Here is a 22,874-nt window from a genome sequence, read left to right on the forward strand (position 1 = left end):
CCACAGCAGCACTCTGCAGGGCAATTGATTGGAGTAATTAGGGCCACAATTAGAGATATTGCCCCCCTGCTCCCCTTTAAAAAAGCAGCAAAACATCTATAATTTAACAATAGTCTTGAATGTGTCCCTTCAGCCAGAGACAATGACAAATATGTTTCAAAATCTCAAGGATATGTGGCTATGTCCATCCAGATTGCATAATAGTTTGCTGTAGGCCTAAATGTCAAGCAGTATTGTTCACTAGTGTTCACTCTACCTTTAAGGATGTCTACAAACTTTCTGAATCTGCTTTAATCATCGTCAACTTTAGATAGTGACAGGCCTGTGTAATCTTTGATGAGAAGATAATTATTATTTAATGATTTAATAATCTGTCTAAATTTAATATTTTCTTCATATATGAGAAATCTTCTCCCTTTGGGGATTGTCTGACCCAAGAAGCCTGTTAGTTTCCTGCTGCAGAGTCGCGGCAGGAAACTAACAAGGCAAGAAAGAGGAAGAAGAAGCTAATTTCTCCTGATCCACAGGGTTAGGATCAGAGAAGTGTGTTCTCCCCGGGATGGTGCCTCTCATCTCTCCTCCTGTTGCTCGCCCTGCAGTTATTTACTCTCAGTGAACCCACTTTACCTTTGCCCGCCTTATCCTTTTAGTCACTCTCTATGTCTCCTTCAATGCTCTTTCACAGAGCCCCAGGGGACGAGCATGACCTGTTGATTCCTATAAAAGGTGGACACCTCACCTCCTGTGAAAACCTTGTTTCCATTCATCTGGGGGTTCCTGTGTAGGTGGAGAGAGACGGAGTAGCATGAGCGGGTCTTGTGCTGCTCTGATCTTGTGTAGGAAGTAGAATCATTGCTTTTCTGCTGCCTTTAATTGTTGAAAATTTGGTTCGCAGAACGTGGAACGCACTCATAGTTAAAGTAGAAAAAATACCTGCCGCAGTACGTGTCATTAATAATTTGCTGTCAAAAAAATAAATGTGTGTGGGAGTAAGGTTTTTAACGATTCCATAGAATAGGATTTGTTAGAGGAATTTTACGCCTCTGAACTCTCATTAGGTTACATTGGACAAACATATTCATTGGCCGGTGAAAGAGGTAGAAATAGAGAGGAGATGGTCTGCAACGGTCACCTGTGTTGTTTGTTTTACTCTAAAACTGCAGTATATTGTCAAACGTGCCTCCTGTGGACAGACCCTATTTATAGAAGAGGAAAACCTGACACAACTAAGTTTGGAAATGGCTTTAACGTCTTCCACAAACTGTGATGGTACTGGACGGGTGCTACCTCATTCCTTATTCCACTGATGAACTGCATATTTGTAAAGGTTCAATTGTGGACACGTGTTTCAATGAAAGCATCTTTTTCTGGAACTACGGATGTTTTGAGTCAGACAGGTGCAACATGATGCTGTTTTGTGATTCTGCTGAGTAAACACACACATACGCACACTGGTGCAACATCCTGCGGATTTTGTTACATTCTGTGTCAGCACAGTAAGGTTGCAGGAAGGAGGCACGAGGGGTGATGTGATGGGAATATACATACAGATAAATAACTATCAGATATAACTATGCAAATCAGAGGTTTCAAACTCCTGGTCATAGGGCCGAAAGTGGTCCTCGAACCACCCACAACTGGCCTCAGTACATATGAGTTTGAGAACCTGATATAAATGTAAAAGGCACAAATGTTACCATTTTTTTTGTGTCGCACATCGAACTAAAGATCCCACAATTCCTGAAGGGCAAGTTATACTTCCGGGTTGTTTGCAATATTACTTTAAACATTAAATTAACTTTGGGTCTTTTTTATGTTCAAGTGAGAATGAGCATCAGTTTTCATCCATTTTCCGTTTAAAGTCGTTTCTCCCTCAGACTCGCCTTTGTGAGAGCAAAAACATTTTCCAGCAGTAGATCCAGGCAGAACACTTTCATAGATATTACAGATGCAGGGTAGATAAGCAGCTGGGGCTGAAGATTAGACACAGCAGGAAACAGAGATGATGAAGAAAAAACAACAACAACAACAACAAAAACCCATTCTGGAACTCTTCACTGTAAAGAATTGTCTGGTAGGGTCCCAGCTGGTACCAGACTGGGATTGGCATGGCAGAGGTCAGGCCTGTTCCCTTACATCATTACACCCCACTCCCCCTCCCACTCCCCTAGAGGCCTGCAGTAACAAGGAGCAGTGTGTGTGTTTTGGTACCCTGACGCTGTGCTGCTCCGTGGTGGTGAGCGAGGCGCGTCACAAACAACATGTTGTCACTGAATGCTCTAGGTGAGAGCTTGATCTTTTCCCCAGCGTTTTTCAGCTCCGTCCTCCAGTGCAATTGTACTTTGTTGGCCCACTGATTCTTAGTGTGTTGCCTTGGAAACACAGGAGATGAATGGATAGAGTGTTGCTGAGTTGCTCTTATGCACAAATTAATTAATTAATAAATTAAGTATTAGTTTCAAGTGATTTTTGCAAATACCAGGCAACTAAATCCTTTAAAACGTATTATACTTTGTCAGTTGTATGCTATTACTGCTTAATAACAGCCAATTCTTTTTCTACCAAACTCTTTCTTGCCCCCTTTTGGCCTTTATGGTTTTCACCTTTTTCAGCCTCTTGCTGTGGTTCTTGACGAATCAAGAGTAGCTATAAAAAGTCAGGCTTGGTTTTCACTTCACTTCAAAAGTTCAGGCCATTCATTGTTCCTTAGGGAGTATTTTTGGATTCAGTTATTCTACGATGTTCACAAGTGCTGTGGTGTAGGGCTAAAAGGCTTTTTCTAAACATGTATTTTTTTATCACATATTTATGGTTTTTTTTATTGTGGTTACTCAAAATATGAACTTCCTATATAAATATGATTTCCTTCAGAGATCTGTGTCTTCCAAACAGTTTTTATTAAAGTAATATTTGTACCAGACAGCTGATTTCTTTGTGATGACACCAGCTGTGGTTCCGATTTATCCTGTGGCTGGCAAACATCCCATGTTATGTAACTGAATACACATGAGAGGATGACAAAACTTCTATCTTTTTAGAGCCAGTCAGCAAAAATCTGCTCTACTTTACAACTGAGCGAGAGATTAAAGTCCCTGCTTTTGAAGTGTAGCGTAATGTTGTCATAATGTACCACACGATTTGAGGATTTGTTCAATTTTCTCAGAAAAAACTGTTTAAAATCTCTTCTTGAACTGAATATAATTAAAATATAACCAACATTTGACAACATCTGTAAGATTAGAATGTAAAAACAAACTAAATCACCTACTGTAGGGATTTTGAACATATGGCATTAGTTTGATACACAACAACAGAATTTTATATCTATCATAATTTCCTAACATAATCTTGAATTAACATTTACAGGTTTAACCAGCAAGAATTACGTAATTGGAAAAATTGACTATTTCTGTTCGTTTGTTTGTTGGTTTGTTTGTTTGTTTGTTTGTATGACCACAATGTCATTGAAATGTGGACGAACCCATTTTAAAGTATAGATACGCTCTCCATTTTTTTTAAATGTTCAAAACCAAGACAAAGAGTCTCTGTAGTTTTCTGGTACCTGGAAATGCAAATGAAATATTCTCGTGAATTCAGTGCAGCACAACAGGGGTGGCGTCAGCAGCAGGAGCAGCAGTAGAGAATATACAGCGACTTAATCACTGCCACAACACTTCCATGTGGGGGACAGATAAGGGGATTTAAGAAAAGCACCTTTACTTATTGCAAACTTATTTTCCCTTTACCTGTGCAGCCCCCCCCGCTGTGCAAATGAATGAGGAAGCAGTGTGAGAAAAACAGATTTATGCTTTGAGTCACTATTACCACTACTACCACTTGTAGTTTTGAGTACACCTGCAGTGTTTGTTAATGTAAGAGTATTGTCAGGTGTATAAATAACCGACGACACCATAATGACCCCCATTTTAAAATGTCGGTTCAAATACCATATATTTTACTCAAATCAGGCCGCAGCTTACAGTCGGGGTTTTATGTGGCTAATATTCCGATGCTGTACTATCACACATGATTGAATTTTTTGCATTTCTTGGATCTAAGTTACATAATTACAAAACGACAGCACTGTGGGAGTGTGGCTTTTACGGTGCATTGTAAAACCTCCATTAAACGTAACAATGAGGGTTTGGCTTATACGGTATTTACATGGAAAACGGTACCGTCCTACACTGACACAGGCAGGCCTTAAATTAGAGCGTGTAAGGGAGTGTTTGCAATGGTGCAGCCTAGTGGAGGTTCTGTGCGACGTATTGATGGATGGAGATGTAGATTTGGCCTGGACTAATGGTTTTCTTGATTGTTATTAAAATGAGCAGGAGCTTATCCATCATGCATTAACAACAGGGAGGTGTAATTAAACCCCAACTTACTCTGCAGCAGGGCACAGCATCCAAACATACATCCAGTTTCATTGGAAGATGTGGAGAAGTCCTGGAAGGATGTCGGGATTAGGTATTGGATCGGATAGGCTATAGTTGATTTTTTTTTTTCAATATTCATCCTGAAATTTTGACCAATATCGGACCGATACCAATCTTGAGTATCGGATCGAGCCATCCCTAGTCTTAACCCTAACTTTGTGTGGATTTATAGCATATTAGAGACCAAAGGGTTTCAGCTGGTGGCGCTTTAGCCCAGACGCAATGTCTCTGTCATTGGGTTCACCTCTTGGGCAAGATCGAATCCCGGTTAGGGCAGATAAGCGGACAAAAATGGATGGATGGATGGATGGGTTTCAGCTGCTGCATTTCTTCAAAGACTGTGCAAGTGTACCTACAAGAATCAATGCTGTTTTGATGGCTCTGCGTAGCTACAGTTTAGATTTCTCTTGCGTTCATTCGCTTTATAAATCAAAACCCTGAAGTTTATATTTGTTTAGATTTTTCTGTGCTGTTATTGATTAGCTTTGCTGATCTCAGACTGATTGGAGTCACATTATCTTGGCAGATGTCCATTAGGAGACTTTGGACACAGCTCCAGTGTTTGAAAATCTCATATACACTTTAACAAGCTTAAGAAAAGGCTGCAGTCCCTCGGAGAGCTTTCAGGCACCGACAGATCAGTCAAGCCGTGCCGGCTGAATACAAAACAGCCTCCACGTTTAATTCCAAATAGGCTGTACAAAAGAGGCTGAAATTGCAGTGTCATGGCAGATGTCAGGTTATAATGATTGCTGTTATCTTCTTGATATAGGAGCTCCAGTTTGAGCGACTGACTCGGGAGCTGGAGGAGGAGAGACAGATCGTAGCCAGCCAGCTGGAGCGGTGCATGCTGGGAGCAGAGTCCCCTGCAGGAGACAGTAGCAGGTAAACATAATGAACCGATTCCTTGCTCTGTTTTGCGCTAAACACCAAAGACCTCCACTTGAAACTACGCCTTCAAAGAGAATCATGGATCATAAATACCAATAGTTATAGTTTTCCATCTAGAACGTGTCCAACACAGATACTTCTCAAGTGGGCTGTGGTCTATATTTGAGCCTTTCAGAAGCTAAATTTAGAGCAATGCAGGAGTCGTGCACCAGACTATTCAGTAACAGGATGCCACTCGTGCGTGGCTGATTACTGCCGTATAATTAATTATCTATCTGTCCGTCCATCCATCTAAGCATTCCAACCATTCATCCTTCCACCCAACCATCTATTAATGCAACCGACTCACTAAATTACAGACCAATCACAAGACCAACGGCCTTTTGGAGTAATTGACCTATAGCCTACTGACTGGTCGATGTTTGTAGCGAACAGTTGACTGGCTGACCTATTGACCCACCCACCTTCATCCCCCTCCTTTACAGTGCAGACCTCCACCTCTTCACATTCTTTCCTACTTGATATCTACTGTTGCAATAAATTACAATGACGTCTATAAACATCAAGGTCCATGGAGACTCCTGCCTGAACTCATTTGTCAATCCATCTATCATCGAAGCAAACTGACTCGTCCCTGATTTGAATCCATTCATACCCTGAACCCATCTGTCACTCCAACTGCACAACTAACCAATGCTTTACCTTGTTTCTGCACCACCCTCACATGCTTTTGTGTCATTCTTGCCTTTTTCTTCATCATGGTGTAAAAAATAATCAACTTGGTAAAAGTAATACCAAACATTTATAGTTAGTATAGTTTTATGTTAAGACCTTTTATCAGTACTAGTAGTATCCATTCATCCATTTTCACCCCCTTATCTGTTACCGGGACGCGGGCCTAGTACTAGTAATGAATATTAAAAGGGGCCCAAGTGACTTTGTTGCACACAGACTCTGCCATCATCCTTTTACTTAGTATGATTGAATACGGTGGAATACGGATTACGGTATTTAAATGTGAGTCTGGTTTGATTTACGTCTCCTTCTGTGTTCTCACCTCCTCTCTATTTCCCTCTATTTCTTCTCATTCGCTCAAGCTCATCTGAGAAGTCCTACGCATGGAGAATGGCAGGTATAAATTCAGCCTTGTGCCATTTGTTTTTCAGAATACATTGTTTGGAAATGATATTGTTATTTTAAAATCTGGATCTGTAAAACAACCTTTTGTCCCCCACATAGAAGCTAGAAACATCCAAAGTTGTGCAGCTTGGCTCAGCTCTGTTTAGTTTTCCTTTGAGGTGTTTGAGACCTTGATAGATTAAGGGCAGAACGTATCAGCACGGACTAGTTGAACAAAGCAAAATAAGTTCAAATTGGTTCCTCTAGGCCTTAAGTCTCCTCTGTTTCCTGACCTATCCATCACTGCCAGCTTTCCAATAAAGAAAAAGCACTTTCTAAAGCACACTTATTTTTTCAAACTCAAAATTGCTGATTGATGTGGTAGAACTCCATCCATGTGCTGACGTAGCTTCCCTGTGCAGCTTTATGTTTTGTGTTTTATTTTTATACAAAGTGCCTAAATGTGGTCTGCAGTAAAAGTAAGCTGCATTGGACAGCTAGAAGTTGTCCAATTATGTCACAACCGAGCAACTGGACTACAGGCAGATTGCTCTGCATTATACCCTACAATAGCTGGTTGGTGGCAGGCCTGAAGAGTCAATATTATTCAAGTTTCACAGCATTTTTCTGCAGCCAAGGCAAATATTATTTGGAAATGTTGATATCCTACTCCGTCCTGAAACAAAAACATGAAACTGCCACCTCCATGCATTACAGCGGGCACGGTGGCCTTCAACAAACATTAGCAATATTGCAACAAACATGAGCAATCTCCCCGCAAATAAAGTTAGAACCTAAAAAAAACCCAATCTGTATTAGGACACAGCTCAGGATTAATGTTTGATTTTAACTAACTGACAGATGCTTTGGCAGGTGGAGAGTCGCAGAGTGGAGCCATGGAAGCATCTGGTCGCCACCTGGGGGTGGAGGAAGGACTTTATCTGCCTGAACAGGACCGTGCCTCCCTGCATGACAGTGAGGGTCTGTTAAATTTACACACCATAAATAAATGTAAGCCCAAAAGCACAAGTGTTTTCCAAAAACACCTGGGCACCTGTAGCATGTCGTAAATAGGAATGAAACTAGAGCAAATTGTGCATGTGTTGAAGAGAATGCCCATCATTTGGATCATCTTTATTGCTGAATGAAAAATACATTTAATATTGATTAATTTAGAGCTCATGTACAGTATGTAGAAATTTGAGGTAGTATAGGTGTCGGTAAACATGGGCCTCATCAGTAGGGGGAGCTGTAACCTCCAATTCTAAAACCCTACTCTGTGACTTGAGTTCTTCAACCCAAAAATCCAGTCCTATTTACATCATTAGAACTGAAGTAAAAAAAACAGTATTTTTAAAACAAAAATCACCAAAAGGCTTATAACAACATTCTTTATTTAAATAACCTCGAAAGTAAATCCTATGTCATTTGAAAGGTATTCTTTTGATGATTAATATGTTTACCCCTGTCCGGAGCCCTAGTGGTTTTGTCTTCTTTGGTTTTTAACAACAGTTTTGCATTTTTTGAGTTGTGTGACTGCCACCTGCTGGTCTTTGTTCCACTGGTGGTTTGAAGTGTTGAGCATAGATGCATCTTTTAAAAATGTTATAAAAGATATCCAACTGATTTTCCAAGGCTATAACAATACTTCCTTTCTGTTTCATTAAAGATTTGACTTGTCTAGTTCTACTGTATAAAAATACCCTCAACGTGCTTCCTTCTTTACAGAGGAAAGTAGGCCATTGTTATTGAGGCTGTACAATATATGCAGATAAAGATAAAGAAAGGAAGTGCGTGAAAGCGTGATGCAGATACATTTTGACAAGTTGAAAGCACAGTAAGATGATATGCAAATCCAAAAGCAGATAATGAAGATCACTTTGATCACTCCTCAAACCGCTGCATTGTCTCTCTGCATGGGAATAATGACGCTTTTCCTTACTTTCCTGTTTCTTCTCTCTGTCAGACTCAGGCGGTCACTCGGCGCAGATGACCTCATATTCAGACAGTGGTTACCAGGACAGCAGTGTTAGTTATTATAGCAACCAGAACGTGGTGCGATCAGAGCCCCGGGCTTCACTATCAAGAAGTCCAAGAGCTGAAGGTCAAGCCTCAGGACAGGTGGGACTGAATTATAGTCAGGTTAAAGATCGGCCTTGTTTTAGGAAAATAATCATTTCAACATTTCAGTAATTCTATTTCTTCTTTGCACTGATGAAGATCACAAATATAGTGGACAGCTACACTAGAGCTAATCTTATTCAATCACAGGACAATGGATGCTAGCTTGTTGACTTGTCTTACTGCTGCCTGATCACATGACAACACAAACCACAGCAGGTGCTGAGTTCATGTACAGTGCAGAAACAACATAATAACTCGTTTTATACGAGACCATGACAAACCAAATTGTTTCAAGAAAAGTTGGTACTCTAATGAATTCTAAATCTGGTCGTTTGGATATGTATTTAAACCCCTACTTTACATGAATAAAAACAAAGAAATAATGAAAACGTAAGAATATCATTTTCTCACAAACCAATATGAGGACGAGCACTTGGACTTGTGTACTTTACGATACCAAGTACTACTACTACAGTACAGTTTCAATAAATATGCAGTGACCTGGAAGGCAGTGATATATAGCTGGGTACAGCTGGTGGGTAATATGGTGATGTGCAGTACAGTACGTGGGTGGGAGCTCAACCTAAACCACAGTGAGAACACCGAGCAGGAGAATATCTCCAGCCAGTTCTACTTCCTTCTCATTAACAGAAGGCTGTGTCACTGCAGGAGAAAACAAATCTTCAATGATTTCCTACTGTTGTCATGTTAGAATTGTGTTAAATATGATTTATAACATAAACTGAAGCATTCTGCATAGTTATCACAGCCAGCTGAACAGAGACTGATCAGAGCCTATATACAAAGGACACATTTTAATTGAAAAAAAAAACACACATTTGTCCTAACGAAGAAGTAACTTGGAGAGGCGTAAACGCCAGGAGCGCGTTTTGCTTACTCAGCATTAAGTTGCATCTTCAGGTGTCTTATTAAATCGCCCGCACTGTTATAGGACAAGTCTTACAGTGAATTCCCGATGTTAAAATTCCTCCAAACTGCTGACATTGTTGACCTAATTGCATAAACTACCCACGAGGGCAGTGAGACACTGGACTGCAGTAGGAAAACAGACTGGTCACAAGTTTACATTTATTTTACTTAGCAGATGCTTCTATCCAAAATGACTCACAGGATTTAGGACGTGGTTCCACAGGGGTCAGGTGTGATAACTGCTACACTGTGCTGACCAGTGCTGACCAGTGACAACACATCATGGGTTGCTGGACTGGCAAATGTTTTTCTACTTTCATTACGGGTGCATTTCTAAATTGTTCGTACAACGAACATAGTGGAAAGTTTCCTCTTTAGCAGACAGTGGTAGTCTTCATTCTGGAAACAACAAATTTAAGCTCCATGGATTTAGCTTTCAACTGTCCTGCCTGCAGTCCATATCTGTCTTCTATTTAAAAAAGTTTGCCACTTCCTAAAGAGGAAAATCAAACATGCGTGACCTAACTGTTCAGTACATTTTTACAGCACAAAAAGGCAAAAATTATATTAACTGCACCGTGACTTGATCCACCTGTAGATGGCGCTTACAAATGTACTTTAAGCAGACACCAGAAGTACTTTATTGTCTATATATGTAAGACAATTATTCCCAAAGAAATGTACAGTTGTTGATACTGATAGCTAACATACAACATGCATGATATGGCGTGTAGACAGCCCTGGTTTGACCGTTGTACTTAGTGCCGTCATCAGGGTACTTGATGGAGATAATGCAGTTGTGGGTGTAAAACCTAACAATCCCATCACCTCTTAGTTTCAGACTGTCCAGACTCAAACCCCCCACACCCTCCTCCTATTCTTTGTAGCTAATAATTGAATGCTGCTTTTATGACAGATGACGCAGGAGTGACAGATAAGTGTGGGCTGATTTGAATTTTCCTCCTCAATTTATTCCAAAGGCAGAGGGATGTGTTTATACGTCTTAGCTCTTAATGTTTCTTTAAGACGTTTGAGGTTTGGATGGATAAAGGCTGCAGTTGACTGCGTCTGTAATTGAGAGGTATTTTGCATTTGTTAATAGTAAAAAGAGACAAAAAAGATTTTCTGACCATAAATATGACATATTCTCTCAGCACGTCTTTGATATAAGAGAACAGGACGATGAAAGCAGATGTACAGTCAGTTACAGAAGTTAATGATGCTCTGCATCAGACACGACGACTGTCCATGATTGACATGTTACTGGTAATTGACAGTTATGTGTTGTCACTGCTGCTCATTTTACACACATTTATTACATAAAGCTCGACTGTTTAAGTCATTCATTGTCAACAGTTTTATGATTATTGCCCACTAATTCATTTTTATCTGTTGCTCATTCACATTCAAAAGTTTCTTTGACTCAGATTTCAGGAGCCGTCTGAACCAGAATGTGATAATCACAGCGATTACAATGAAATTTGTCAATTCGAAACACTAAAATTGTTTTTTTATCTGATGTCTATGAAAAATAAGAAAAAGAAAAACCCCAAATGCATTCGTTTTGCATTTTTAAGACGTGTACCAACTTTTCTGGTTTGGGATTTATCCAAAGATTATGTTTATTTATCTCCAAACTCACTTTCATTAGTATTTTGCACTTGTTACTGACTTCAAGATTTTTATTAGACATTAGACACATGTTTTATTGTGTACATAATTTAATTTAATGGTGTTTGCACAGGCCTAATGACCTGTAATAATATGTGGGTGTTTTATGAAGCCCATAATATAAAAAACAGATGCTTCATTAGCAGCAGCTGCAACAATAGATTATCCAATGTCACATTTACAGTTTGGGAAGCTTTAACTCTCATGTCTTCTCCCTTCTAGCCTTCCAGCCGAGTGCTGAGACGAATGGCCTCCCTGCCCTCCCGGAGCCAGTCTCCCGGATGTGGCACTGCCGGCACTGTCTCACCCTCACGAGTCTCCCTGCGGACGTCCCAGGGCAGCACCTATGACTCCCCCATCCTGTCTGAACCCAAACCCCTGGCTGCGGTGTTTCCCGGAACTACCATGCCTCCCTCTTGCCCGTCACCGACCTCCCCAACAGGGGGCACAGCCGAGGCCCTTGCTGGTGGTGGTGGAGGAATAGGAGGTGCAGGAGGTGCTTTAGGGGGAGGCATCGGTGGACGTCTGGGCTCCACCCTTTCTCTAATTGAGGGGCGAGGTTTGACAGGGTCACCTCTGCGTTCAGGGATGACAGCGGTGCCACAGCACTACGGTTCCACACTGCCCAGACAGAGCCAGTCGCTGGCCTACGTAGCTGATCCATATGGGCTGTACCAGAGAAGTGCACTCCCCCGACCCGACAGCCTCATAGGTAAGTGTGAACATTGAAATGTCATGCTGTTGGCTGAGTAAAGGTGTGGTTGGTTTAAGGCAATAATCCATTGCAGCAATATTATTACTTTTATATTATATAATATTTTACATCCCAAACCAAAAAATTAAGACCAAAGAATACTATTTAAAAGTTTTCAAGAGGCCTTGAAATGAGATGATTCCATGTCCCAATGCTATAAGTCAATGTCACTGTGGTGTTGTGATGTTGTGTTACATACAGATGGGGGGTAAAAGTACTTTGGAGTAGGTGCACATCTGGGGTAGAATGAAAAAGTAGTGTCCATGAAGTGACTGTGCGTTTGTTGCTGTAAAACACGTCTGCTTCACTGTGTGTAAACAGCAAACTGTCCTGCAAATAGACAGAGCTTTTCTCTGTCTCCTCTCTTCTCACTTCTGCAGCCTTGACACGTTTCTGTGCAGATTTAATAACCTGTCTGTTCTTGGCCGGCATGGATTTCAGCTGTTGCTCACGACAGTATTTTCTGCAGAAATGTCCCAGATTTCTGTGTCTTTGAGAACAAAGTCATGAAACACAGCAGTGGGTTTTTTGTTGGACGAAATTACTGTCACGCAAACAGCAAGCTCTGCATGTGATTAGACCTGGTGTGTGTGGGGCGGGGCCAATTTCTGAGACGTCACTAGAATTATCTCATGACAGCAGTGGGGAATTCCTGTTGCTTTTTTACAGGAGTCTACTGGTTGCATGAAAAAAAAATGAAAAAATATAAATGTAATGTGTTTTTTAAATAATAGTTTGTTAAATAATAGACTAAAAATCAGTCATCATTAATCAATCATTATTGCTGACAACAAAAATAAACCATATAAAGATTATCAGTGTCTATTTATTATTACTATATATGTTTTATTTTTATTTTTTTCTCTTATTCAGACCTGATTATTGAAAATTGAAAAGACATTAATAGAAAACGTTTTTGCCGGATGCTCCTTATACCAGGTATTCTTTGAAGTTTGTTAGTGTAGAATCCGCACATAAAGAGTCAATGTTACAGGGCTACAGTGTTAAAGCTGCACAGATTGTACTTCAATAACTGCACACTCTAAAAAAAAAAATCTGTAATTTAACAGGATTTTGCCTGTTTATTTTAGAGATTCCTGTATTCTTGCAAAAAGAACATGTTCATAAAATTACAGAAATAGTTATTTTATATGTCAGTAGTTAAATAACAGATCAAAAACAGCCAAAATTGTTCCAGAAAGGACTCAGTATTGCATGTTACTATGGACCAAGAGTTATAGGAATAGTACATGTTTCAAAACAAACCACCACAGTGATTTAGAACAGCTTTTATTCTGGATACACTCATGGTAAGATTCCCCTTCCTCTGTCACACACAGACCTAAAGGATGTCGCCCAACGTGGGGCTCGAACCCATGACCCTGAGATTAAGAGTCTCATGCTCTACCGACTGAGCTAGCCGGGCTTAGTGCTTCCCTATCAGGTGCAGAATATTAAAAATCTCAACCATAGCTTGAAGAATTAAATGCTAAAAACAAATACTTTTCTTTTTTAGTTTATTAGTTTATATGTTGAAAAAGTTTAACACTTTTTCAACATATTAATAGTTAATTTAGACTTTATGGAGCTCTCCTTACTTATTATTTATTACTCTATCACATGATCATCATTTTTATGTGTGCAGTAAGTTTCTTCATTAGAGTTTGTTGAATTGTCAAGCTAAGTTTACCCATTTTTTAAAGGACGGTCATGCTGTTTCCAGAATATTTTGCATTGTTCCACTTCCTGTTGTTTTTACAGATGAAAACACCCTGTAGCTCAGTTCACTGGGACTGTAGCCATAAAGCACCAGAGAGATGATCAGAGAGGACGTCCCATTTTTTTATTTATTTATATTTTTTTTATTTTTAAAAACAGCCTCTGAGATGCACTGACAAGCAAAATAACAGATTCAGTTCTTGCAGATATCAGCCATCATCAAACCATTCTAGACTAGGAGATCATGATAATGATTTTCCTAATGAGTGTTGCCAGTGACAGGATGATCAGCCTCCCTGGACACTTGGTTATTGACTTTGTTCTACATTGATCGTTGAAGACAGCTGAGGAGGGCTGAGAAACATGAGAGAGGATTAATCCTGGGTTCCTGTCTTCCTGTTCAGTCACCCGGGCTCACAGAGAATCCTACACAAAGTCACTTTGATGTTAGCGCTAAGGGGATATAAGTCTCTAAACATTGACACAACAGATTTAAATGGTGGGATTTGTTTTGTAAAACAAGGACAAACATGATGTGATTTCACATTTTTCTATGCAAAAATCCAAAAAACACATCGTAACAAAAAATACAAAAAATAATTTTAAATGATGCACAAAAATAATATTTTTTGTCCAGAAAAGACTCAGTATTACATGTTTCCAAAATGGACCAAGAATTATAGGAATAGTAAATGTTTCAAAACAACCACCACAGCATTAACACCTGCAGTGATTTATAACAAGTTTTATTCTGGATACGCTCTCTGACAAAACCCCAGGTGGTTTGTTTATGGTGTTCAGTTGTTTTGAAGCCAGGGTCTTAAGCTTGAGTCTCTGTCCTCTGTCACACCTGGACCTAAAGGAAGTCACCCAACGTGGGGTTTGAACCCATGACTCTGAGATTAAGAGTCTTGTGCTCTACCGACTGAGCTGGCTGGGGCGTGTGTCAAAGTACCAAGATTAAAAATTAAACTTTTATTTTAAGTATACCTTTGTTTAATTTATAATTAGGAATTTACTGTTGGTGCATAATCAAATTTAGCAACAGCATTATTCTGTATTTGTTTACATATAATCGACTGATTTATAAGTCTATCAAAAAGTATAGATCATACGTCTCAATAAAGATTTAAATATAACTTTTGATTATTTTTAAATAATTTTAGTTTTCTCTGTTTGACTGTCGCCCAGTGCGGTTGTCAGAAAATCTACTGCTGCTGATGCTGCACTGACAGTGATTTATTCCTCTATTCACACCCTCACTCACCTTACAAACCACGCCCACTGACCCATATACGGTGGTCTCTATAATCAAGTCCCTGAGGAGCATCCTACCAGCCAGCATGTGATCATCAGCTGACAGAACAGGAATATCACCGCCGTCACCGTGCACTTCCTTTAAATAACTTTGCTTTCATAAGACGCCAGTGCTTCCCAACAATTTGTGCATGCTGCCATGTAGCTGTGTTTAAAGTAAACTGATTTAAACACTTTAAACACTTTAAACACAGCTACATGGCAGCATCCATGTAGCTGTGTTTAAAGTAAACTGAAACAGTGTGTGTGTGTGTGTGTGTGTGTGTGTGTGTGTGTGTGTGTGTGTGTAAAGAAGTCAGTGAACTAAATAAATTGCCTCAGATTCTCCAGCTGACTGATTTCCTCCCACTGTGCTAGGTGACCCAATAAATTGCCTCATTCCTCAGTTATCTACTGATCCAATATAATCCCAGATTACATGAAGAGGAGAAGCAATACTTGAACCTACAAGAAAAGCCCATACTCTAACTACTGGCACTGCAGCGTTCAAACTAAGGTTGCACTTCAGTTGAAATGTATCAAAATTCTTGGTAAACGTGAACTCAAACTTATAATTTCCACTTTAAAAAGACAATAATGTATATTTCTGAACTCAAATTTATATTTGAATGTCAACATCTGGGCTTTCTGCTAAGTAAACTAAGTAATGCAGTGCTTTGTGTACGTTGTTAACTTTTAACGTTTTTATTCCTGTTTCTCACCTGCAGGCCTCCATAGCTCTTATGCAGGCCACGATGCACAGATCGATCCAGAACTGAGGGCAGCCCTGTCTCCCGACTGCCACATGACGCCTGTCTTTGATGAACGCTCCTTCCACAGCCCTCTGTACCACAGCCCAACCCACGACCCTCAGGGCTCCCTCTACAGGACAGGCACCGGTATGGCAGTTTTTATTATAGTATCTGTCATCTCGACTGAATTGCAAGAGTAGATAAAAGGCACATATCACTTCGTACTATGTATGTGCAACTATTTGGTGCTAATTTTGATTAGCTTTCACTAAATAATAGCATTTTTTTGCCTTTTTTCATTTTTTAATTTAAGACTTCATTCCTGCAATTTATTTACCAAAAAAATTACAAATCTGTGAGACAAATAAACAAAATACTGAATGAATACTGGTGCTTCCTTAAAAATAATATTTGACTATTTTACCCAATAGTACATTAAAAGTTTGACATGTAATGGAGGGAGGAACATGCTAAAAAAACTTCAAGTGTGGACAATAGAACTTAGTGCGGATCTTTCTCAAGCGTTAAATCTTGACAATTTTAAGGCGATTGTAAATGTTTTCAGGGCATTTTTGAACCTAAAGTAGTGCATCATTTTAATCCCGTTTTGTTTTTGTTTGGATAAAAAGCAACTTTATTCAATTCTTCCATTTTCAGCATTCATGTCATGTGAGACCTGTATGGTTCTCATACAAATACATTTGTAACAAATAAATTGAATTTTCCATGGAAACTGATGAAATGAATAGCTCTGGCCACAAAAGAAGGCAGATGATGACCAGAATTCGAAGAAAATACTTTTTTAATACAAGAAAACAGACAAAAGTTGGAGCTTCTCGGAAATGTGCTGTTAAGTGTCACATACTGTACTGTAAGAGCTGGCGTTATTCTCACTTTGTTATCAATCTATATGATAATTTTTTCAATAAAAAAATCTGTGAAAATCACAGATTACAGGCAGAGGAACCGTTGTCATTACCAGTTCCTGAGGTTAGATTTTAATTAGGCTGAAGTTTACATGCACTCTAATGCTGCTCTGAAGACTTTGAAGCAGAACCTTTTTAGCTAATAGTTCTGTAGCAAGGCTTATTTTCTGGATTATGATTGAAATATTAAAAAAAGTAATTTCACTTCAAAAGGCATGGGGACGCTCCCTCGGGCGACAAGTCATTGCAACACGCTGCCGTACCAAAGAAGCAGCTACGGGCTGAGCTCAGCAGCTCTGTACGTCGACTCCTACAGGGTCTCTGGAGACCCGGTCTACCAGCAGCGACATTCAGGATTGGTGGAACGGGTCACGACACGGAGTCCATCTATTGAGAGTATACATAAAGATCCAAGGTATGTCGCACACAAAAACACAGCGAGAACTCTCTGGATTCTGGATTCTCTACAACAGTAAAAGATAAAAAGCAGTGACCTTCTCGTGGTGACTTGGACAGAGGCAGATTCAAGCCGGGGTCACATTCCACAAACTATTTGGTGAAAGGGGACACCAACTGTTTTTCAAATTCCAAATTTGTACTCAGTCTTACTGCGATCCTAGTCCTATTTTCCTCTTCATCATAAAACAGACATTGTCAATAGAAGACAGATCTGGACTGCAGGCAGGCCAGTATACTAAACCAGTCCAGTGTGCAGGATTTAAAGGTCCTGCACATTAGGCAGCAGTGTCTGCCAAATTTTGCACCCAGTTTTTACACTCAGTGTTACTTACATAAAGTTTAAGTCTAGTGTATGTTTTAACTCTTCTCTCTGACATGTACATTTTCATGAAGAAATCCACATCTTTGTGTGGATTAAAGATATGGAAGATTATATGTCCCTTGCTCCAATAACATTGAAAGAGGATTAGAACGTGTTCATCTTCCTTGGATCCACCAGCTGTTTATGCTGCCATTGTACACAATGGACTTTGTTAATCCAAAACATAAACCACGACAGGGGCTCAAAACAATTGTTAGTTTTGATGTTTTATCAAAGCTCAAGTGTCATTGTTGTTGTTAGAGTTGTTGTTGTTGTTTAAAGTGTGTCTTATAATGATATTCTAAAATGTAAAATTGTTTTTTTGCATTAGTATTGACATGTTTGTGAAATCAGTGAGTGATATGAAAAAGTCCAAGATGCAAAATCCAACTGTGTATTTATTTTTATATATAGTAACTGTTATAGTAACTAAAAAGTCCTTAGTCACGCTAATAGAAAAAACAGCATTAGCATAAGTTTCCTTTTCCCTCAGAGAGTTTGCCTGGCGTGACCCTGAGCTTCCAGAGGTCATCCACATGCTGCAGCATCACTTCCCCTCCGTCCAAGCCAACGCCGCCGCCTACCTGCAGCATCTGTGCTACGGAGACAACAGGGTCAAGGTGGAGGTAAGGTGACAGGCCATGCTGTGCTGCCATCTGGGTAAAAATAACAAGGCAGACATCACTGTCATGAGTCACTCCTCAGGTGGAGAGACACTGACTCACTCAGAGAGCTCACTCCTGCCAAAGATGGTATTTTCAACAATTTGCTAACTTTTAGCAGCAAACGTATTGGCTCTTGATCACATCTCCATAGTGATTCCATATTAGAGTTAACTGTAACGTATTAACAGATTCATAAGAAAAGTAGATCATGGATTTGAGGCAGATCATGTCAATACAGACCCAATCTTGAGATGGCTTTTTTACCCTCTATACAGACTTCAAAAAGTCAAATACAGAGTCCATAAAGTGCTACATGTATTAGATGTATGAAAGTCCCCCCTCGTGTAAATATATATATGACGGGCATTTTTCTGTTCTTGTCCTGCAGGTGTGTCACCTAGGAGGCATCCAGCACCTCGTGGACCTCTTAGATCACAAAGTTGGAGAAGTACAGAAGAGCGCCTGCGGGGCGCTGAGGAACCTGGTGTATGGCAAGGCCACAGACAACAATAAAGTGGCGCTGAGGAACTGCGGCGGCGTTCCCGCCCTGCTGCGTCTCCTCAGGAAAACCACCGACAATGAAGTCCGTGAACTGGTCACTGGTACGTAACCTTAAAGAAATGCATGTTACATTTTTTCAAACCTGATCCATTCAACCAGGCCAGTTTGCTTTTCTGAGCATTGGTGGAAGTTGCCGTCTGACTGTTTGGCAGTGCATTAATCTGTCTTTCAGCTGTTCTGTAGGAGGTGAGAATGGCAGCAGCTTAAACACAGTAAGCACTGTTGACAGAGCAGATCTCGGCACAGTCCTCGGGACAGATGCTAAAATAATGTGCTTTGGAAATGATACAGCACTGACGGCTGTGCAGCCCAACATGATGTTTAATATTAGACGATATGAAGCTCCAGGATGACTCAGACTCCAAACACCCAGACATCCTTTTTCCTTTGGATCTTTTTTTCTGTCTCTTTATGGCAGCAGTCGGTACCAGAACTCTTTTGGAATCTGTTGGATTATCATAGCCTTAAAAGAAAAAACTTGGTTTTGTATGTGCACATATAATCGGTCAACCTTAGCAACAAACACTCGGAACCAGCTTCTTAACCCAAAAGGACGTCAATACTTCAATGTTGTACTGACAAAACAAGGGAAATGCCTCGGCAACAACGACAACATAAAATCTAGGAAAATATTTTTTTAATTATTTTGAAATGCAACAAGAGGCCTGCAATTTTGAGTATTTAAATACATTTTTTTAAATTTTGTTTGTTTTGCAAAATATGCTGCCAGACTGTAGGTCCTAGGACTGTTCACCCATACATCACAAACAATATAATGTTAAACTCTGATAACATCAGGATATTTGAGCTGTACAACTAGATTCTTCACTTTCAATGTATAGATTTCTGCAACACAAAAACTTTTACTTTTTTTCTCTGAGCTGATCCTGACCCTCCACTGCCCCCTTTGGTCATTCTTTTCAGGGTTTGAACTAAAGCTCTGTGTCTCTTGAGCTGGTGTAGAAGCCTATTAACATAACAGAGGACACTGCATTTGTATAAAAAATTGTTTTCAATTAAATCTCTGCATAATATACCTTTAAGTTATGTCCAGTTTCTACCTGTAACAGTATTATGGGATACTCTTATTATGCCTCAAAAACACTTTTTCCACTTTTCACCTGTAGGTGTCCTGTGGAACCTCTCCTCCTGCGACGCTGTGAAAATGACCATCATTCGAGATGCCCTGTCCACGCTGACCAACACGGTCATCATCCCACACTCAGGCTGGAGCAGCACGTCCCACCGTGATGAACACAAAGTCAAATTCCAGTCATCCCTGCTGCTGAGGAACACCACCGGGTGTCTGAGGTGAGCTGAGACTCACACTCTGTCAACAGGCTCCTGTTTTTCAGAACACATTTATACAGCTATAAGTTCTGATTCTGCTTTGTCTGTTTTATTGCCGCTGGTATTAAGATTTAATGATCATGTTTTTGCAAATGAATCAGCATCCAATTTAAACAGTTACCAGGTAGATTTATCCCCAAATACACATAAAGTTAATCTAATTTTTTTAATGAAAATAGATTTCACTCAGTGCTTTATCTCCTCGTGTGCATGAAAAGATAATTTGATTTGAGATGGGAAGTGATTACTCCAAGAATGATTGGTCTTCTGTGCTGCAGATTTGATCTCTTACTGCTAAGACACATTAAGAAGACAAAAACTACATTATAACATTTGATATTTGATTTGAAATGATTGGAAATTCAATACATTTTACATTTACATTTTGTCTTGTATTTTTATGAACATTTTTCTGCGTTTCTGGAATTGTGTTTATAGATATGTTTTTAGACCAAATGAAGAAAAACTAAACTTTAGCATTCCCATTGCAGCTACTGTGAAACACAATAGCTGCAATGGGATTGCAATATGTTTTTTTATAGTGTTCTTCATACCTAAGGCTGCAGACAGAAAACTAAGTGGGTTAAAGAGAAGTCTGTGTAGCTGAGACATCAGAATGTTCCAGAAGCAGGTTTTATTTATGGGGGATTTAATTATGTCGCTAGCACAACACTGCAGAGCTGAGACTGAAGACACAGTGTATTGACTGAACTGTACTTGGACTGTGATTGGCCAGTTGCTGTTATTAATTAGAAGAAATAATTCTTCAGGTCTGAGACTGTATCATTAGAATAAAATATATATATTTTAATCATTGGTTTAATTTTCCTTTAATGTTGCAGCTGTACGTGTCTCAGTCACGAAGGCCTCCGGCGTTCCTCTGCTCTCTGACTGACTCTGTACAGATTGATGCTCTAGAAATGCATTGTGGGAATTGGCTCGGCCTTTTCATGTCAGCTCTTCATAAGTGGCAGTTGAAGGTTCCCTATTGGAGGAGCAGCTCCACTGCTTTGCTGTATCCAGGCAGGTTTTAGAAGCCACCCAGTGGAGGAGTAAATGTACTGCACTTCAAAATCTCAATCTGTGTGTGTGTGTGTGTGTGTGTGTGTGTGTGTGTGTGTGCATGCGTGTTAGGAACCTGAGCTCAGCAGGGGAGGAGGCCAGGAGTCAGCTGCGTTGCTGTGAAGGTCTGGTCGACTCCCTCCTTCATGTCCTCAAAGCCTGCAACAACACCTCCGACTATGACAGCAAGGTGCGGCCGAAACACACACACACACACACACACATACACAACACATATTTGTCCATTTGAAAGGAATCATTTTAATAATGGTTTCATGAAAACCCAAGATCCTTGGAATTCTATTTAAACTGAGTCTATTTGTTCAAAATACTAGTTCTACACACCTTTTCAGTTTCCTTAACATAAACACACTACTTTAGACCCATCTTGCAGATTGGGACCTCTTTAGATCTTCTGTGCATGGCAGATTCTGGTCAATTTAACTGTCATTTTTCAGACTGAGATCCAGGGAAAAGGGATTGAGAAAAAACAGCTCTGGCTTTCATGTCATCTACACAAAATGCTTTGAGTGAAGCAAGTGGATTATTGGAATAAGTTTGCAGTGTCATTGTCTGGCAGTTGAAAAACATTTGTTTTGTCCCTTGGGTCACTTTTCAAGTCCAACAGATTGAGAGACAAAGTCACTGGTGAATGGACTAAGAGAGTTTTATGGCGACACTTGTACGTTAAAGGGGAAAATTGACACCTAACCACACTGTGGTATCTTTTCACTTAGAAGATCTTCAGAAATTCAAATTTAGATTTTCAAAAGTGGGAGGGGTCTCTTTCATGGTTTTGGTAAATGATTTCACACTATATTTATTTATCATATTATGTCTCAACTTCTATAGCCTGTTCTATAATCCAGTCCCATTTAGACTGAATCGTCGCTTGTGACAAGTGTGCTACATTACTTTATTATTACTTATTACAGTGCATATACACATGAATATACTCTGTGCTTATTGTGTTTCAAAATACACCGGTCAAGTGTTGTTGTGCTCTTCATTCATCTTTCAAATAAACTCTCTCCTCAGATTGTAGAGAACAGTATATGCACCCTGAGAAACCTCTCGTACCGACTGGAGGTGGAGATGCCCTCCTCTCGCCTCCTCGGCAACCAGGAGCTGGACACTCTCCTGGGCTTTTCTTTTCCATCCAAGGAGCTGGACTACCTTTGCTGGGGCAAGAGGAAGCGGGGCAGGAAGCGAAGTGGCTGGCCCGATGACAAGGTAGAAGGAAGAACACAAAAAGTCCAATTCTGTTTTCCAGGATCTGAAAACTGAGAAAGAAAGATTGCTTTTGGAATGTTGTCTCCTGTGCAGTGGGATGATCCGGGGTCAATCCCAGGTTTTTCTCAGCCTCTCAGAGGTGCAGAGCTGCTGTGGCATCCGATGGTCGTGAAGCCGTACCTCAACCTGCTGGCTGAAAGCTCCAACCCTGCAACACTGGAGGGTGCCGCGGGGTCACTGCAAAATCTTTCTGCTGGAAACTGGAAGGTAAAACCTGCTTGTTTTAGAAAATGTATCTGGACGCCAGTGATCTGACCGTTGACCTTGTGTTGGCAGTTTTCGGCCTATATCCGGGCGGCGGTGCGTAAGGAGAAAGGTCTGCCTATCCTGGTGGAGCTGCTGAGGATGGACAATGACCGGGTGGTCTGCTCTGTTGCCACAGCTCTACGAAACATGGCACTGGACAGCCGCAATAAAGAGCTGATAGGTTTGCAGACATGCTACGCTCCCTTCCCCATGTCTCCCTCTTCCACTGACACGCAGACACACATTCATGCAGCAG

At 40.2% G+C, this 22,874-nt stretch overlaps 1 protein-coding gene and 1 non-coding gene across 6 annotated transcripts in view; one reads left to right on the forward strand and one right to left on the reverse strand.

Moving 5' to 3' along the window:
* LOC103389613 (plakophilin-4-like) overlaps positions 1-22,874 on the forward strand; it is a 33,086-nt gene that overhangs the window by 5,265 nt on the left and 4,947 nt on the right. For 3 of the 5 annotated variants that reach the window (XM_017038995.2, XM_008325106.3, XM_017038998.2), the window contains exons 3-16: positions 5,212-5,324; positions 6,428-6,462; positions 7,323-7,460; positions 8,416-8,570; positions 11,397-11,886; positions 15,672-15,842; positions 16,835-17,036; positions 17,935-18,067; positions 18,495-18,708; positions 19,795-19,978; positions 21,152-21,269; positions 22,118-22,312; positions 22,406-22,579; positions 22,649-22,799. In XM_017038995.2, coding sequence (XP_016894484.1) covers positions 5,212-5,324; positions 6,428-6,462; positions 7,323-7,460; positions 8,416-8,570; positions 11,397-11,886; positions 15,672-15,842; positions 16,835-17,036; positions 17,935-18,067; positions 18,495-18,708; positions 19,795-19,978; positions 21,152-21,269; positions 22,118-22,312; positions 22,406-22,579; positions 22,649-22,799 — 2,473 coding nt within the window. The remainder of the gene's footprint in view (positions 1-5,211; positions 5,325-6,427; positions 6,463-7,322; positions 7,461-8,415; positions 8,571-11,396; positions 11,887-15,671; positions 15,843-16,834; positions 17,037-17,934; positions 18,068-18,494; positions 18,709-19,794; positions 19,979-21,151; positions 21,270-22,117; positions 22,313-22,405; positions 22,580-22,648; positions 22,800-22,874) is intronic. The other 2 variants (XM_017038996.2, XM_017038997.2) reach the window with 2 other exon arrangements.
* On the reverse strand, positions 13,282-13,354 carry trnak-cuu (transfer RNA lysine (anticodon CUU)). Its single transcript has one exon. It is a non-coding gene; the product is annotated as a tRNA-Lys (tRNA).

Source organism: Cynoglossus semilaevis, chromosome 14, assembly GCF_000523025.1.
Source record: "Cynoglossus semilaevis isolate Cse_v1.0 chromosome 14, Cse_v1.0, whole genome shotgun sequence".
NCBI classification, from domain to species: Eukaryota; Metazoa; Chordata; class Actinopteri; order Pleuronectiformes; family Cynoglossidae; genus Cynoglossus; species Cynoglossus semilaevis.